The sequence below is a fragment of the Lissotriton helveticus genome, chromosome 5_1 (genome assembly GCF_964261635.1).
Source record: "Lissotriton helveticus chromosome 5_1, aLisHel1.1, whole genome shotgun sequence".
In the NCBI taxonomy this organism is placed as follows: Eukaryota; Metazoa; Chordata; class Amphibia; order Caudata; family Salamandridae; genus Lissotriton; species Lissotriton helveticus.
Genome location: NC_136065.1, coordinates 74,459,310 through 74,477,876, shown reverse-complemented (window position 1 = coordinate 74,477,876; position 18,567 = coordinate 74,459,310). Strand labels below are relative to the sequence as shown.

General features: G+C 42.3%; 1 protein-coding gene across 2 annotated transcripts in view; it reads right to left on the bottom strand.

The window, feature by feature from the left end:
- The window catches only part of LOC144754145 (flotillin-1-like), a 229,764-nt gene that overhangs the window by 83,599 nt on the left and 127,598 nt on the right, over nucleotides 1-18,567 (bottom strand). For both annotated transcript variants that reach the window (XM_078641724.1, XM_078641725.1), the window contains exon 8: nucleotides 16,491-16,643. In XM_078641724.1, the coding sequence (XP_078497850.1) occupies nucleotides 16,491-16,643 (153 nt within the window). The remainder of the gene's footprint in view (nucleotides 1-16,490; nucleotides 16,644-18,567) is intronic.

Genomic DNA, 18,567 nt, shown 5'->3' with positions numbered 1-18,567 from the left:
TTTAAACAACTATATTTAGATCTTATCGCCTCATGATTCAAGCGCTCTATTGTTGTTATGGGCCTAGTGTTGTAGTGTAAGTTTTGTGGTAGTAGATAGTGTTATTTGTGCAATATTTTGGTGAGAGCGCTGGATCAATTTCTGGTAGCCATCGGACGGTTTATATATGTTGTTTTTGACATACATGTTACATGCATGATATATATATGTTGGTAAATTCATAGGATTAAGTTTTAACACATGTTGAGTTTGTTTATTTTGTGCTATGTGTGTACCGGTACAAAAACTGTGTGATGAGAATGTAGTCATGCAGAATATCTGATCTGTTTCTGTGATATCGCCGAGTATCACTGTTGGTATCGCCGTGTACCAGAAGTATTGTCGCCGTGCAATACAGTGTTGTCGCCGTGCAACACAGTTTTAGGGCTAGGTGTGAATCTTGTAATAGTGAGGGTTTTCTAAGAAATTAGAGCAGCATGAGAATAGGGACAAAGCGCCTTCCATAAAACTCACTGTGATAAGAGTATTAGTTATATTCAAGCTTGAGTGAAGGGCAGGGTAATGTCGGTGCATGATTATCTATAAACAGGTTAGAGTCCTGTACGGATACATGTTTTATATCTATAAACAGGTGAGAGCCCTGTACGGATAACGGTGTTATTTTGCTAACGGTGCATGATTTCTATAAACAGGTGAGAGTCCTGTACGGATTTCATGTGTGACTGAAGTTAGGGAATTTTCAGTGTGAAAGTGCGTGATTGTTTTGTAAGGTATGTTCAAGTGGAACTCTTAGAACTTTCACTTCGCGGTGGGTTCAGAGCAAAATGAGTTCATATTCTTACGTGTTAGAAGGGTAGGGTAAGAGTTGCTCTACTGGCAAATGGAAATTATCCTTAGTGTGAATAGCGCCGACTATTCCGAAGTGTGGATACTTGAATGTATGTAAACTATCCTAATTAGAGAAGCAGACAGATGAGTTTCGTTTTATGTATTCACTAAAATGTACCAAAAGTAATTTTAAGGTACTTAGGAAAGTTCAGGATAAAGTCTGTACCATTCTAAGACTTTTTATGATGTTGTGCAGTGTTTAAATACATGTAAAAGCTCTGCACGTTAATAAAATTCAATTGAAAAGTGTTCAGCATAGTTGAAAAGTATAAAAAGGTGAACTGTGCTATTTTAAAACATTCAGGAACATTTTAGAATGTTCTGTGTTAATTAGGCTATAATTAAGGTATTCCACGTTGTTAAACATTATTAAAGTAAGTAAAAAGCGATCAGTATTAATTTTATAAACATTCCTCGCTTTAAATATAGTAATAAATTGATCTCCCTAGTTTAAAACGATTAAAATATGCCCCGATCGAAAATTGTAAGGGAGGGGCTGTTTTAGGAGTGAAAGCGTGTGAGGAGAGAGCCTGCAGCTGCAGCAGCTGCTTACGTCAGAACAACCGCGCTCTGATTCGCTGAAACTTAAGGCTCGTCATAGGGAGAAGACGCTCTGATTGGCTTAGGTGTCTGGAGCATCATAGCAAAGCAGCGCTATGATTCGCTAAAATGTTTTGGAATAGTCGCGCGTGATTGGCTAGCGCGCGTCTTCACTTCATGCCAAGTTATTCATAATTTATAAGCATCCCCGTATAATAAATTGGGTTTAGAAATAATGATAAGTAGTTCAGTTGAGCTAAATAGAAGTTTGTCCCATATTGAAGAACATATCGTGATAAGATGACTGTATATGTAAATTAACTTCCAGTTCATAGCGGGAACACACTCAAATTAAAACTAAGTCCCCGTTTTAGTCTCGCTACAATTGCGCTGTTATTTTAAAAGAAAGGAGCGTGTCAAGGCCGATGCGTGTGGCGAGCACGCTGTATTAGAAACACTTATTGTAAAGGAGGGGCTGCTGCTGTTTGAAGCGCAAGGGGAGAGCTGCGAGCTGCAACGGCTGGCTACGTCAGCCGCCGCGCTCCCATTGGACCAGAGGCCGACGCGTCATAAAAGAGCCGCGCTCCTATTGGGCGAGGCTCCGTGAGCCCCACTCTGATTGGACAAGGCTCTCCCATTTGGAAAATACATGGTCTGAAGTGTCTTGGGCTGCTGCCTCGCTCTGATTTGGTAGCGCTGTCATTAGTCAAAGTGCAATTAACATTTCGAAATAGTTATCTGCATTTATGAGTGTCCCTGTTTAAATCAACTCTATTGTGTGGGCTTTGTAATTATTGTCTGCCGAGAAAGTGTCCCACTACTATCAATTTCTCTTGCTACAATAGCTCTGTTGTTTAGAACAGGGCTGATGCATGTGGCAATTAAATGTAATAACTCTTTATGAGGGAGGGGGGCTGGATTGAATAAGAAAGGTGTAAGCGTGTCAGCGCCCGCGTTGTCATTGGCTGAAACTCCGTCGCGTCATAGCCAAAGCTGTACTCCCATTCGTTAGGACGCCGTCGCGTCATAGCCAAAGCAGTATCTTCACGAAGGAACTGCACTTCTATTTGTGCCAGTCCCGTCGCGTCATCAAAAAGCTGTGCTCTGATTGGACAGGAGTGCCCCATTGTCACAGCAGAGCTGCGCTGTGATTTGATGAAGCGCTGTTCTGTGTTAAGAGTTTTTTAAATGTCCCCGCTTTGATTTCCTTTCAGATGCGCTATTGTTTAAAAACGAAGCGCATTGCAGCTAATGTGAGAACTGAGCGTTGTGCTCTGTGTACTGTATTACAATCATAAAGACTGTTTGAAGCACGAAGGAAGGTGCGCTCTGATTTGTTAGCATCATAGTAAAGACATGCTGTGACTGGCTGTGACGTGTATAGTCACGAGAGAGAGGAGCCACGACCTGATTGGTCAGAGCTCCGTGTAGTTAGAGGCTCGAGTGTGGGCTTTATAATAACTGCCTGCTCGGAGCGCGAGGACAGAAAAAGGAAAGTGAGGCACACATTGTGTGCATTTTAATAAGGGAAATAGCTAAAGACAAGGGGAGAAAGTCTGCAACAACAGTAAAATACGTGTCAAAGCAAAAGCTGCTCTGTGACTAACTGAGCTTTATGAAAGATTGTGATTGGCTGAAAAGTTTTTGGCAATTTGTTTATATTTTACAATTATACTGGTTTTAGGTTTTCTTTTCTGCTACAGCCTCGTTATTATCACAACTGATGTGTATTTTAGGTTTGAAACAACTGGCTAATGTCAGGTGCTATAATTAAACTAAGATTTACTGTGTTTTTAGTTTTGTTCTTTCTTTGATGTGAGTGCCCAGCACTGATTATAGAACACACCTGGGAAGGAATAAGGGTGTAAACATTAGTGGCATTGTGTCACAATTTGGTAATATGTGATTTCCAAGTAAAACATTTAATTATTAGTTTAAATAAATTAATAAGAAGGGGTCAAAGGTTATTTGCAAGGAGACATTCTATTTAAAAATAAGGAAAGCACTTCAGGTTTTCTTTTTTCACAGGTAAATGTTGCAGAAGGTGTGTAAGTGAAAAATAAGCACATTTAAAACACATGTGATTATATGTTGGTATTATTATTATAAATAAATATTTTGTGTTGCTACTGTTTTTGCAAATTAATATTTTTCTTTACAGGTTAATTAAATTTAGTAATACAGGTAAATTAGGAGATATATTAAATTGACCAAATTATAAGGTTTTCTATACCTGATAGAGTTAAATTAATTAATTAATTGATCAGCAAACGCTGTAAGGCAAATTTAAGAGTACATTTACCAAATTAATTAAAGAAAATGTCTTTCTTATATAAGAAAATGAAAAAGGTTGTTGCTAAATGTGAGAGTAAATTAAAAATTCCCAAATTAGCGAAAATAAATAATAAAAGTGTCAGAGTAGAAAATGTTGATCAGTATAAAATTGATGTTGTAAATATGGATCAGAACAGAAATTCAAGAAGACCCCCAGAACAGGTTAATACAACGCCAAAAGTGTCAGATCAGATTGATAAAGTGCCAGCTCAGACTTTTTCTAAAATTAATGCAATTGAAAAACATGATGAAATGCTTGGTACTTCTGGAATTAATATTCCTGATCATGTAAATTCATCAAATGATTTAAAGGAGTCCATGAAAATTATGGAAACAGAGATAGTCCCTGTGCTGGGAAAAGATGAAATTAATTCCGCAAATTTAAAGGTCCCATTAACTGAAAAGGTTTATTCTATTGTACTTGAAATTGAATTAGTAGGGATTGCAACCGAGCAAGGAACAGAGATGACTTCAGTTCTGGTAAGTGAGAAGTCTGACATTGACCTAATGAAATTGACACAGTCAGACGAGTCAAAATTATGCTCAAAGGAAAAGGAAATTGAAATAAATGAGCTAAATGAACAGCTACAAATACAGCGACAGGTAATGATTCAGCAGAATGACATGGCTTCACTGCCATTACAAATTTTTGTTAATGAACAGACAGACAATATAGATACAGGATTAAATAAAGAACAAGAAAACAGTCCGAAAAGATTAAATGCACTTCCAGAATGTTGGAATAAAAATGATGTTCTTTTGAGTGAAGACATCAAAGTAAAGGACACAATTGATAAACAGATTGAAACATTGACTTCTGCAGGTTCACTTTTCAGAAATGCAAATTTGATTAAAGGGTTGATTGATAACATTGAATTGGCAGAAAGGTTTGCTGTCGTGATATGTGCAGCATACAAAATGAATGATGAACATGCTTTGAGTTCACTAATACTAACATCTATAGTTGAAACATGGCAGGGAGTCAAAGATTTACAAGATGAAGCAACTCATGAGGAGAAAAACACATGGTTGAGAAACACATGGTTGAGAACAGATTTTAGACAGCAAGATGAGAATGACATTTGGATACACAGAGATGGTAGAGTAGTTTTACCAAACAGCATGATTACTGACATGAACAGAATGTATCACGGATTTGTAGAATTTCTTTACCAGAGGTGTTTGACTTGTCAGCAAGTGAACACAATTAAGAGAACAATTGTGAGATTGGGAACAGAATTACAGGAGAGTGGTTCATTGACCAGATTACAAATGGATTTCTGTGAGATGTCACTGTATGATAAACTGTGCTACATTTTTGTGATTATTTGTTTGATTACAAAATGGGTTGAAACATTTCAGATGCGACATGATGATGAAATTACTGTTGCAAAGTTATCAGATAACAGAAAACATATTGAAAACAGATTGCTCCATTGTACAGATAGAATAGAAATTTCAAATGTTGAGGAGCATGAGAATGTTACTATAAAAGACAGAGATGCAGAAATGTGCCTAGCTGCAGGTACAAAGTGGACAGATATTCTTCCACTTGTTTTGATGTTTTTGAGAAATACTACTGATAAAAAGACAGATTTAAGTCCACGTGAGATTAAGATGGACAAGGTCATGAGACAGACATTTATACCAGAGAAAAGAATGATGCCTATCAATAATAGCATCAATTTAGAGAATTTCAGGAATTTATCAGATGAAATGATCTCTGTGTTTGATGAAGATGAAACTGAAGTACAAACAAGAGAAAAAGAACAAGTACTTGATCTATTATCAGGTAAAAGGATCAGGAAAAAGGTTCGTCTAAAAAGAAATTCTCTAGTGCCAAGGTGGCAGAAAAGGAAGTCAGTCAGTCTTGTCACAACAAATGCAGAGAAGTGCAAAAGACTGAAGAGGTGGATTGACACTGGCCATACTTTTCGTGTAACTACACCTGAAAATCATGACGAGAATAGTGTCACAATTGATGATTCAGATTCTGAAGAAGAGCCTGAAGAGAATCCAGATCTTGAAGATCGACAAGTTGGTCGACATCTGGAGAACACGAAGAGAAAACAAGCCTTGATTGAAGAAGACTTGAAAATTGTGACTGAAGACTCAGAAAATGATGGAAATCTGCCAGAAAAAGAAGCAGAAGAAGAATGTGATCAGATTGTGATTCAAGACCAGGAGAGTATTGAAAAGCAGAAAAGTAGCTCTGAATGCAGGAACAGGAATTCTGAAACTGGGAAGTTGAAGGTAATTGAAGAAGAAGAAGATGAATTGCCAAATACCAGCTACAAAGATGACGTTCCTAATGGAGTGAAGCTGCCAAGTAAAGAAGTACCTGAGTCTGAAGTTGAAATTTCTGACACTGAAACTGATGAAAGTGATGAAGATTCTCAGATAAGAAAATTCAGAAAAGGAGCTTGGAGAACAGAATGTAATGTAACCAAGCAAAAGAAGAAATTTCTAAGAAAAAGTGATAACTGGCCAGAAGAAAATGAAGGCCTAAAATTCAAATTGAGATACAGATCAAAGAAAAGTGAGGCAGGAAAGAAAATTGAAGTAATACCTGTAATAGAGGTGAATAATCATAGTCAGAAAGAGATTGAAAACAAAAGTGACAATGATTGAAGTGCATACCTGTTAAATTTTAGGTTTTTTGTTTTTGGCATAAGGCTGAAGAAATCTTGTTAGGTGACACAAGGTCGAAGAAATTATGTCAGCTGAAAAATTTGTGACATTAGGTCGAAGAAAAACTGTTAGAAGGTTTAAAGAGTATAAAAAAAAAAAAAAAAAAAAAAAAAAAAAAAAAAAAAATTGAAAAAGGGGGGTGTTAGAAATTTTTAGAAAATGTAGGTAACATTTTTAAAATTTTTGTTTTATTTTTCTTTGCAAGCTTAATGAAAACATAATTCTGCTTTGGTTAATTTAGGTTATTGTTCTTTTTTGAAATTTACAAGGAGAAGTTTTAGGTTAATATGACAAGCAAGATACTGACATTTTATTAGTTATAGTTTTTGCAACACTTTTGCTGAAGCTCAGTTGTATGATACACAAGAGAATGAAATAGAACTAGAGGGGTTTCTTAAAACTCAATATGAGAATTGTAGATAAACTGATGAGATAAGTCTTTAGAAATACTAACACAGGTGAAATTGAATCATGTTCATCTTAGATAAAATCTTTGCTAAAATTTTGGGTGCTGGTGTGGTGATTTGTTAATCACCAGATGAGGGAGTTGATGGAGCGGGATAGAAAACAAAAATTTGTTTAAACCCATGAAGTCACACTTCCATAAATAAATTAATAATGCTAACAATTTGTGCTGTGTGTATAATAATTCAATCTAGTTTAAAGATACATTACATTACAGAACACGCGGGAAACTAACATATGTGCTCATAAATGTGCATTATGTTGCATTCTTATGTATGTGGAAAATAATACATTAATCTTGTCTATTGTCATGTCATAACTAATAGCAGCTGTTTTTAAATAATGGCATGTGCTTATTTTGCTTCCCTTGTCTATGTGGTGTCACTATATTCTTTATAGGTGCATAAAGAACCCTGCTGGATTTATGAAAACTGGTAGATATAAAATGCTGCTTTATTTGTGCTTTACTGCTAGATAATTTAGACTAATGGGTTAATTATTAGCAATGATGGGAGGCAACAGAACAAACTGTATTTCTTTCATTAATTATTCTTTGTGTTTGTTTATATAATAGTTTTACAAGTGAAGCTTAGAGATGGCTGCAGGAAAATAGTACCCTTTTAAAAGTGGCGCAGGGACAGTGGCGCAGAAAATTGACGCTTTCTGAAAGAGGCCTAATGATGAAAATGGCTCAAGTGAAAATAATTCCAAGAAGGATGGAAAAGGCCTCTGAGCTTTTATTTTGAAAGGTTTTGGAATGAACTGCTAAAAAGATGACTTTTTGGAGAAATTTGCTAACGTTTGCTAACGTGCCACGGGAGTTCAGAGCTGACTAAGCTCAAGGTTAAAAAGGAAGCTGTTGCTACAAAATGTAGCAGCCTAAGGAAGAACTGCCAAGACTTCTACATGAACAATGGACTAGTGAATTTGCCCGGGCATGTAAGAAGGAGGTGTCACAGTTTACTGTGGTACGAGGTGGCTCAGCCAATGGAGAACTAGAATTCGTCTGCTGGAATGTGAAAAATAGTTAGCTCAGCTAAAATTAGGGTATAAGAATAGGTTCAGAGAACACATAGTTGGCTTACGCTCGAGAAATCTGGAGGACGATGTTATGCTGATGGACTTTACACGTGAGGAAAGAAATTTGTATTAATTACTTTATTATTAGGTGATGAGGGTAGAGACAGAGAGATAGTTAGGATTTTGGAAATGCTTAATTTTATTTATTCCTACTAATGAATAATAATTCTTGATTTATGCTCTTTTTATTAATACTGAATAAATCTTTCTTTATGACATTTTCTAATGCTTGTTTAATAAAATACCAAAACCTAAGTTTTTCTAGATGTGTTAAAATAAACTTTCTAAAATGACAAGCTGGTCTTGATTATTGCAGATGGTTTAAACAACTATATTTAGATCTTATCGCCTCATGATTCAAGCGCTCTATTGTTGTTATGGGCCTAGTGTTGTAGTGTAAGTTTTGTGGTAGTAGATAGTGTTATTTGTGCAATATTTTGGTGAGAGCGCTGGATCACACCCACATTTAAAAGGTGCTCCAGCGTAGTCGCTTGTCGCAGCACTGCCCCGTCCGGCAGCCGGGCGGGAAGACCCCGATGATGAAGCATGACACCAAGGGCCCTTTTGGTGTGTGAGGGGTATTTTAAGACATTGTGTGTATTCCAGCAACAACAAGGTACACATTGACCTTTTCTGAGGTGGACCTTTTTTGATTACCAGGACCTTTTCTGTTACAACCACTAGATCTTCCCAACTCCCTGTGGTTTGTGACCAACTGTTGCATAGCCACTCCTGTAGAGGGCGCATGTGGAGACGTACGTGGGTGATGAGGTGAATGCATGATGCTATCACGTCCATGAGTTTCATGACAGTCCTCACTGAGGAGACTGGCCCTACTGGTAGAGGTTAGTTTCTTGTCTGATAGCTTGTATTCTGTTCTGGGTCTGATATGCCTGTGCAACCTTGGAATCTAATCTTGCTCCTAAGGTCTTTTCTTGTTCTGGTTTTGTTGATGGATTTTTCTGGTTTATTGAAAACCCAAATTTTTGCAGTGTTGTGATCACCTGATGAACGTGTGTCCTACGTCTTTGCATTGAATTTGTCTTCACCAGCCAGTCTCCTAGGTAGAGAGAGACATGGATTCCTCGCCTTCTTAGGGATGCAGCAACCGCTGCTAGGCACTTTGCGAAGACTCTTGGTGCCGATTTTATCTCAAAAGACAGGACTTTGAATTGGTACTGAATGTTCTTCTGGAAGAACCTAAGGTATTTCTGGTGAGCTTGGTTCATAGGGATGTGTAGATAGGCGTCCTTTAGATCTATTGTTGCCATAAAATCCCCTTTTTTCTAACTGTGGGATTACTTCCTGTAGTGTTGACATTTTGAAATGCTGCGTGCGTGAATTTGTTTATGAATCCGAGGTCTAAGATGGGTCTCAGCATGAGATCTTGCTTTGGTACCAAGAAGTAAGGTGAATAGTTTCCTTTGAAGTGCTTCTCTACTGCTTGTTTTTGTAAGAGCTCCAATATATCTTGTCTTAATTGTAAGAGTTCTGTTCCATGGACCTTCTTCTTTCTTGGTGGATTTGATGGGGGTTTGTTTGTTAGTTCTATACAATAGCCGTGACGTGCCACGTTTAAAATGATTCTGTCTGAGGTGATGTTTTCCTGTTGAAGTAGGTGATGCGCTACACTGCCTCCCACTGGTGTTGTGTGGTGGTCTTTTGTTGTGAGCAAGTCACTTGAAGTTTGCACCTCCCCCTCTCAAGGGTTGTCCCCTGGCTCTTCCTCTGCCCTGAAAGGGCTGCCTTGGTTGCTGTTGCCAGGCTTGGTATCCTGACTGCTGGTTTGATTGTTGTCTGCCGCCTTGAGTTTGTTGTTCTTGGCCTGTTGAGAAGACTTCCCTTCCTGTAAGTTTCCTGAGGTTAAAACCTCCTCTCTTGAAGATGCCCCTCTGTTGCAGGGTTCCCATAGCCCTGTTCATCTCATTGTCCTTTTTTATTTGTTGAAGGAATTCATCTACTTCACTTCCAAACAGGTTGTCTCCTGTGAAGGGTCTGTTAATAATTGAGGTTTGCACCTCTTGCTTGAAGCCTGACATCCGGAGCCAGGTGTACCTTCTGAACTTTGTGCCTGTGCAAACCTGTCTGCTGGCTGTATCCGCTGTGTCTAGGACTGATTTCAACAAGGGGTGGTGATGGACAGAGTCTCTGAATTAAGCAGAGTACTCTCACCCAGTCAAGAGATCAGGGCTAGATCCAACACCGTTTTTTAGCTCATTGCACCATCCCAGTTTCAGAACCTGGCTGTATGCAAATTAGTCTGTCCCTGGCCCAGTGCATCATGGGAACAGGGCAGACCAGACTACAAAAGCCAATTCTTACACTGGGAAGGAAACAAGCTTCCGGGGACCGGTTTCTTCCATTTCAGGCGTCTTCGGCCCGGCTTGCTTGAATCCTGATGGTGCAATGAGCAAGGGACTCACATCTGAGTATACCCTTCCACGCTTAGGGTGGACAAAATAATTTACAACAAGGGGTGGTGATGGACAGAGTCTCTGAATTAAGCAGAGTACTCTCACCCAGTCAAGAGATCAGGGCTAGATCCAACACCGTTTTTTAGCTCATTGCACCATCCCAGTTTCAGAACCTGGCTGTATGCAAATTAGTCTGTCCCTGGCCCAGTGCATCATGGGAACAGGGCAGACCAGACTACAAAAGCCAATTCTTACACTGGGAAGGAAACAAGCTTCCGGGGACCGGTTTCTGCCATTTCAGGCGTCTTCGGCCCGGCTTGCTTGAATCCTGATGGTGCAATGAGCAAGGGACTCACATCTGAGTATACCCTTCCACGCTTAGGGTGGACAAAATAATTTACAACAAGGGGTGGTGATGGACAGAGTCTCTGAATTAAGCAGAGTACTCTCACCCAGTCAAGAGATCAGGGCTAGATCCAACACCGTTTTTTAGCTCATTGCACCATCCCAGTTTCAGAACCTGGCTGTATGCAAATTAGTCTGTCCCTGGCCCAGTGCATCATGGGAACAGGGCAGACCAGACTACAAAAGCCAATTCTTACACTGGGAAGGAAACAAGCTTCCGGGGACCGGTTTCTGCCATTTCAGGCGTCTTCGGCCCGGCTTGCTTGAATCCTGATGGTGCAATGAGCAAGGGACTCACATCTGAGTATACCCTTCCACGCTTAGGGTGGACAAAATAATTTACAACAAGGGGTGGTGATGGACAGAGTCTCTGAATTAAGCAGAGTACTCTCACCCAGTCAAGAGATCAGGGCTAGATCCAACACCGTTTTTTAGCTCATTGCACCATCCCAGTTTCAGAACCTGGCTGTATGCAAATTAGTCTGTCCCTGGCCCAGTGCATCATGGGAACAGGGCAGACCAGACTACAAAAGCCAATTCTTACACTGGGAAGGAAACAAGCTTCCGGGGACCGGTTTCTGCCATTTCAGGCGTCTTCGGCCCGGCTTGCTATAGGTGTGGCAGGGTATACTCAGACATGAGTCCCTTTCTCACTGCTCCATCAGGATTCAAGCAAGCCGGGCCGAAGAGGCTGAAATGCCAGAAACCGGTCCCCGGTAGCTTGTCTCCTTTCTGGTGAAGAATTGGCTTGGTAGTTTGGTCTGCCCTGTTCCCATGATGCACTGGGCCAGGGACAGACTAATTTGCATATAGCCAGGTTCTGAGCTGGGATGGGGCAGTGAGATAAATAACGGTGATGGATCAAGCCCTGATCTTTGGACTGGGTAAGAGTGGTCTGCTTAATTCAGACACTCTGTTCATCACCACCCCCTTTTCTGTATCGTTTTTGGCCACTATAGGTGTGGCAGGGTATACTCAGACATGAGTCCCTTTCTCACTGCTCCATCAGGATTCAAGCAAGCCGGGCCGAAGAGGCTGAAATGCCAGAAACCGGTCCCCGGTAGCTTGTCTCCTTTCTGGTGAAGAATTGGCTTGGTAGTTTGGTCTGCCCTGTTCCCATGATGCACTGGGCCAGGGACAGACTAATTTGCATATAGCCAGGTTCTGAGCTGGGATGGGGCAGTGAGATAAATAACGGTGATGGATCAAGCCCTGATCTTTGGACTGGGTAAGAGTGGTCTGCTTAATTCAGACACTCTGTTCATCACCACCCCCTTTTCTGTATCGTAGGGCTGATTTCAGGCAGGTATTTGCTATGTTCTTTACGTCTTGTATGATGGATTTTCCTCTCTTTTATCCTCTTCTGGGAGCTTGTTCATCAGTTCTTCAGTGTCATTCCATTGTTGGTGCCAAAACCTGTTCAGGAGGGCATTGGAGTTTGCAATGCGCCATAGTAATGCTGTCTTCCTCTCTATCTTTCTCCCCACCATGTCCATTCTTTTGCTTTCTCTCTCTGGAGGTGGGCCAGTGGAGGAGTGAGCGTTGCTCCTTCTTCTTGCTGTAGTTACAATGATGGAATCTGCCAATGTGTTCTCCTGAATGTATTTAGGGTCCTTTGTGGAGGGTTTGTATTTTTTCTCAACCGTTGGGTTACCTCCTTTGCTGAGGCAGGCTCCTTGAAAGCATCCTTGCCCTGGTCAAGAATGCTTGGTAGCATTGGAAGATATTGTGTCCCCTTGGTGAATAATACTAATGGGTCTAGGAAGTAGCAGGAGTCTCCTTTCTCCTTCTCTAAGGGGGGACCCTGAACGTATCAGCTGCTCTCTTGATGAGGCTGTTGTAGAAGGCTATGTCATCTGTTGGTGAAGCCTGCGAGGGATAGCTACAGACCTCCTCTTCTGGGCTTTCTGTCAAGGTCGTTCCATTCTTCCTCAAAAGTCCCAGAGGCTTCCACCTCTTCTGGAGCGTCGAGCTCCTCTTTGACATTTTCTTTGTGCGGTTCGGGGGTTGTCGGAGCTTTCAGGATATCTTTCTCTTCTTCTGCGTTTTTGGTGGGACTGGCGGATTTCACGGGAGTTCGAAATTTATTCAGTGCCTCGTTGAACTCCATCTTCCGTTGAGGGAGTGCTGCCATTTCTGCTTTGAGGAGTCTCTTCTTTTTCTCCACCTCGAGACCCCTTTTGGCATCTGAGGCCGGGGAGATCCTCTTCTTGGGTGTGGGGGTTTCTAGCTCCAAGTGTATGGGCTTTTCCTTCGTGGCCTCTTATTCCGGGCTTGCCTCCGTCGGTTTTGATGATCTTCCCTCATCGATATCCTTGGTGTGGGATCCGTGGAGTTCTCTTGGTCGCGGCTGACCCTCGGTCGTCGTTTTCTTCGATGCCTGGGCTGCTTTTTGTGCCTTCTTTTTGTGGCCCTTGGTTTCTGACGGTTGACGGTTTCTTACCTTGTCTGTTTTCTTTTCTGTGTCTTTTGTTGCCTTCTTCATGGTATGCCTCTCCTCGGCGTCCCCTTCAAGGATCTCGATGTGTGACCCCTGTATGTTGATACTGCGGGCACTCCCTGATCATCCTCATCACTTGAGAGCCCAAAGTCCCTCAGCGATGGTTGTTTCTGGCTTTGAAATATGAATACGTAATCAATCAATCAATCAATCAAGGAATTTGTATAGTGCGCTACTCACCCGTTAGGGTCTCAAGGCGCTGGGGGGGGGGGTCGCTACTGCTCGAACAGCCAGGTCTTGAGTTGTTTCCTGAAGGCGAGATGGTCCTGGGTCAGCCGGAGGTGGGTGGGGAGGGAGTTCCATGTCTTGGCTGCCAGATAGGAGAAGGATCTTCCTCGGGCGGCGGCTTTGCGAATTCGTGGGACGGTGGCGAGGGCGAGGATGGCGGAGCGGAGCTGGCGGGTTGGTGTGTAGAATACGAGGCGGTTGTTGAGGTACATGAGGCCCACGTCGTGGAGAGCCTTGTGTGCGTGGGTGAGGAGTCGGAATGTGATTCTCTTGCTGACCCTCCATTTACTTTCGGCGTACTTTGAGTGTCTTCGACATGAACACTGCGTAGGCTTCACAATCTTTATACTTGTGATCCCTTAGCTGGCAGAGGTTACAAACGCTGTGTGGATCGCACTGTGCAAACTTGTGGTGGTACTTTCAGCAGACTTTGAAAAGGGGTAATTTACATGGCCACTACCGTGCCTCTTTTGATCCATCTGCGTTGTTGCTCCGTTTGGGTCTCTCAAAGGAAAGGTGTCCAGAGGTCTTTCTCCGTCTCCAGTGTCTTCTACGTCGATGATTGATGGGTTTTTCACTCAAATTCCTTGTTTTGTTTGTGGATTTCATCCAAAACTTCAGAGTGTTTCCCTTTGCTTCCAGACCCAACAATGGAAACAAGCATTGGCATAGCCAATAGGTCTCGCCTTTGGGACATTATAAGTGTTAAGCCATGCAACAGTTGATGTTGCACCAAGGATATTGTACTGCGTACTTAAATACTTATAAGGTCCCAAAGGCGAGACCTATTGGCTATGCCAATGCTTGTTATTTTTAATCTTCTCTCTGTGCAGTTACTCGGCTGAAAATAGAAGCCCTTTCCTTCCCTGTCACGCTGCTTCATCTCAACCCATCAAGCAGTGAATGACCTTTCAGCCTCGCAGGAAGTTACGTTTAGCACCCCCTCAGACCTCATTTATGGCCGGAGTTCGGTAAAGGCAGCTTCTGTGTGTTTCTGCTTTCACTCTAATTTTATGTGTTTGTGTGTTCCTTTGAAAATTAGTTTCCGATTTTCAAATAACATATTTGTTTAATTGTTGTGCTCAACCATTCAAAATTCAGATATTTCATCACATTAAAAATCCTGATTTTTTTTCCCCAGTGTCATTTACCTTGACATTTTACTTGGTATGTGTTCATCTATATGGATGGTACTTAAAAAAACAGATTTTTTCAAGAATTTATATCAGATTAATTTCCAACGTATGTCCAGTATATTTCCAGTGTGTTTATGGCATGAGAATGGAATTTTAGAATTTATTTATCCCCGTTACCTATTGATAACGATTGCAACAATTGGTCTGAGTTTGCTCCAAAACGTCTTTTTTCTGATTCTGGATCTGGCTAGACTCTGCTTCAGATCATGCATGTGTTTAACTATGGATGTGTCCGAGGCAGCTATAAAAATATCTCCCAGCTGTACTCGCAATACATCATGGATGCTTCGCTTCCTGTAGCGCACTTGGAGGCATGTTCCAAAGCACCCAGTGAAAGCACTTCGCAAAGGTAGATGCTCGTTTCTCATGCCCAAGCTTTTTGACATGTGGATACGCACTTCCTGTGCACAAAGCTTTCCGAGTCCCGATGGACAAGCCACTTGGTGACTGTAATAGAAGTAATTGAGGACTAAAAAGCAACAATTTTACTGCTGTGATTAAAGCTGGCAACTAGACATTTTGAAAGTGTAGTTCAGTGATCTGAACATTTTTAATTTGTGGCCATTTAAGCATTTCAAGTGTTTCAAAATCGAAGCACCTTATTAGTAAATGATCACTTTTATAGACCAAGTTTTAATATGTTTGTATATAGTTTTCTTCTAATTTGGTAAAGTCACTTTCTCTTCATTTTTTACTTGGTTTATGTATTATTTTAAATGTCATGTTCGCCAGAAAACAATATTGGAAAAGCTTTGAAACACTTTGACGAAACACGGTATACACAAGCTACACGAGCTACGTCATCAAGTATTGGCTTGGCTGCCATTTTAGGGGGTTGGGATGTCTCTAACTCTAAACAAGAAAAAAAGTGCTCGCGTGGCAGCAGGGGGGAGGGATTCACTCGCAGGAGCGATAATTGCGACCAGAAGGGCCGTTCGCTCCCGCGAGTGAATCTCCTGACGTGCACGCGTTGCCATTGAAGGCAATAGAACGCGTGCACGTGCTGGGCTGAAAAGCCTAAGTGCTCGGAAAAGGCTGTTTTCCTTTGCAGCGCATGCGCGCTGCGAAGGCTCGACCTAAAAAGTATCTGAAGATGGCTGCCACACACAGGATCTTCCAGGGTGCAGTTTGACGACACACAAGGGATGGACCTAGCACCAAATGGTGGTCGATGCCGCCCCAAGCAAAAAAAGCAACAAAAAAACACCAAAGAAAACAAACACTATTCCAGACCCGACCATTAGTTGGTGGAAAAATGCACAGTATGTGAATCCAGAATAGGATTAATGCTGCAAAACATCTGTCACAGATCTGGACCCAACATTAGACAGCGGAAGAATGCAGAGCACGTCTATCGCGAGCCACACAAGCCTTGAACACTAATTTTAAATCATTTTAAGAAATACTTTCAAGTCTGGTGTTAAACTGTGGACCTACAAATTGTTAAATTATAATTTAATTGGGAAGCATTAGACTTGTGTCACTGCTAGACTGAAGTCAAGCATAGGTTTCCAAAGAGCTATCTCCCTCATTACTGGCTGTGGTGTGATAATACTGAGCTGAGGGCTGCAAGGCACACAGGGATTTCCAAGAACGCTCTCTCACACAGGGATCGATAACACATTTGACTTAGAGCCCCAAAACAAAACACACCGGTGACTCCAGCCTTCTCCCCCACCACAGTGCTTCATCCTTGGCTTCAATCACAGATTCTCAGCCTCTCCCTTGCTTCCTGCTAAGGCTCCTCACCTGCAGCTGGAAGGCCAGGTCTGACTCTGCCTTCCTTGTGTTCACCTCGATGTCATAGGATGCTTGCTTCAACTCAAAGTCCCGCTGGGCCTTCGCCACCTCAGTCTCGTTGATGTACTGTGCCGACACCTTCTCCTGCATGGCCCTTGCTCCCTGAAGAGGCATGGAGGAGGGCAGAGATTAGAAGAGGGACTTGCTTCCTGAAGAGGCAAGGAGGAAGGCAGGAATTAGAAGAGGGGCCTGCTTCCTGAAGAGGCAAGGAGTAGGGCAGAGATTAGAAGAAAGACTTGATTTCCTGAAGAAGAAAGGAGGAAGGCGGGGATTAGAAGAGGGACTTGCTTTCTGAAGAGGCAAGGAGGAGGGCAGTGATTAGAAGAGGGACTTGCTTCCTGAAGAGGCAAGGAGTAGGGCAGAGATTAGAAGAGAGACTTGACTTCCTGAAGAAGAAAGGAGGAAGGAAGGTATTAGAAGAGGGACTTGCTTTCTGAATAGGCAAGGAGGAGGGCAGTGATTAGAAGAGGGACTTGCTTCCTGAAGAGGCAAGGAGGAGGGCAGTGATTAGAAGAGGGACTTGCTTCCTTAAAAGGCAAGGAGGAGAGCAGAGATTAGAAGAGGGATTTGCTTCCTGAAGAGGCAAGGAGGAAGGCAGAGATTAGAAGAGGGACTTGCTTCCTGAAGAGGCAAGGAGGAGGGCAGTGATTAGAAGAGGGACTTGCTTCCTGAAGAGGCAAGGAGGAAGACAGAGATTAGAAGAGGGACTTGCTTCCTGAAGAGGCAAGGAGGAGGGCAGTGATTAGAAGAGGGACTTGCTTCCTGAAGAGGCAAGGAGGAAGGCAGGGATTAGAAAGGGACTTGCTTCCTGAAGAGGCAAGGAGGAGGGCAGAGATTAGAAGAGTGACTTGACTTCCTGAGGAGGCAAGGAGGAGGGCAGATATTAGAAGAGGGACTTGATTTCCTGAAGGGTAAAGGAGGCAGGCAGAGATTAGAAGAGGGACTTGATTCTACGGCAGGACGGAGGCTCCGATTATGCTTACTCTATTCCTTTACTGAAAAATACAGCAGCCAATCAGCACACAGTAAAGTAAAAAACAACTACAATACCCATGATACCTGGGTAACCATAGAGTACACAACACTATATAAAGGATCCTAGAGGTCACAACTTCCTCTTTCTTTGCTGCTTCGCAGCCAGTTAAGTGCATTTTCTTATTACTTATGAATGTATTGCCTTTGCGCTGCTCTTACTCGTAATTTGCCGCTTTGTACGCTTGGTATTGTTCCGCTTTGTAGCAGTTTTGCAGGTGTTTAATATTCATTCGGCTTAAACGGTTCTTTGTACCGGCGTTTGTTCAGGGAGCCTGTGACACCTCCCCGGTGCAGGCGCGCGTTGTCCCCGTCTGTTCTTGTATGTGGAGCGGGAGATAGGGGACCGAGAGACGCGAAGCTCGCGCGTCTCCCTCTTCGGCAGGCGGCTGTTCGCGCATGTGTGTCAGCCTTGTTTAAATTCGCTCTGACAAGCCCGGTTTTCCTTTGTCGGCGCATTGTCTCAGGAAGTGATGTTGACGGCTGTTTCTTCAGCGTGCCCACAAGCCTGTCGTATGGTCCCCATATACGCCCTCTAACAGTATAGTTGGGGGGTTGTAACATTTGCATAGGCTCTGCCTAGAGTGGCTTTATTACTTCTTGTTGAGCAAGCCCTACCTCCACTCATGATATATATTTTTGACAGGTTCTCCTGCGTTGTTGACTTGCTTTGGGTTCCACTCCCCCTGAATTGGCCTTGGCTATTGAAATTACCTTTCTCCTTCCGGTGGGCATTTCATTGGCAGATTCTTGTCGCCATGGGAGACTATTACGATGAGGAAGGTTATTATTATGAAGATGAGGAGCCCTCTGGCTCTGTGGATGATTTCATGGGTCAGGCTTTGTTTCAGGCCATTGCCCCTCTGAAACGTCATTTGTCCGACTACGCTGCGCAACAAGGTTGGTTGCCTCAATCTTCTGGGCACGCTAAGAAGTTTCCCAAGAATCCCCATCATTCTGATTTCACAAAACTGGCAAAGAATCTGTCTTCTGC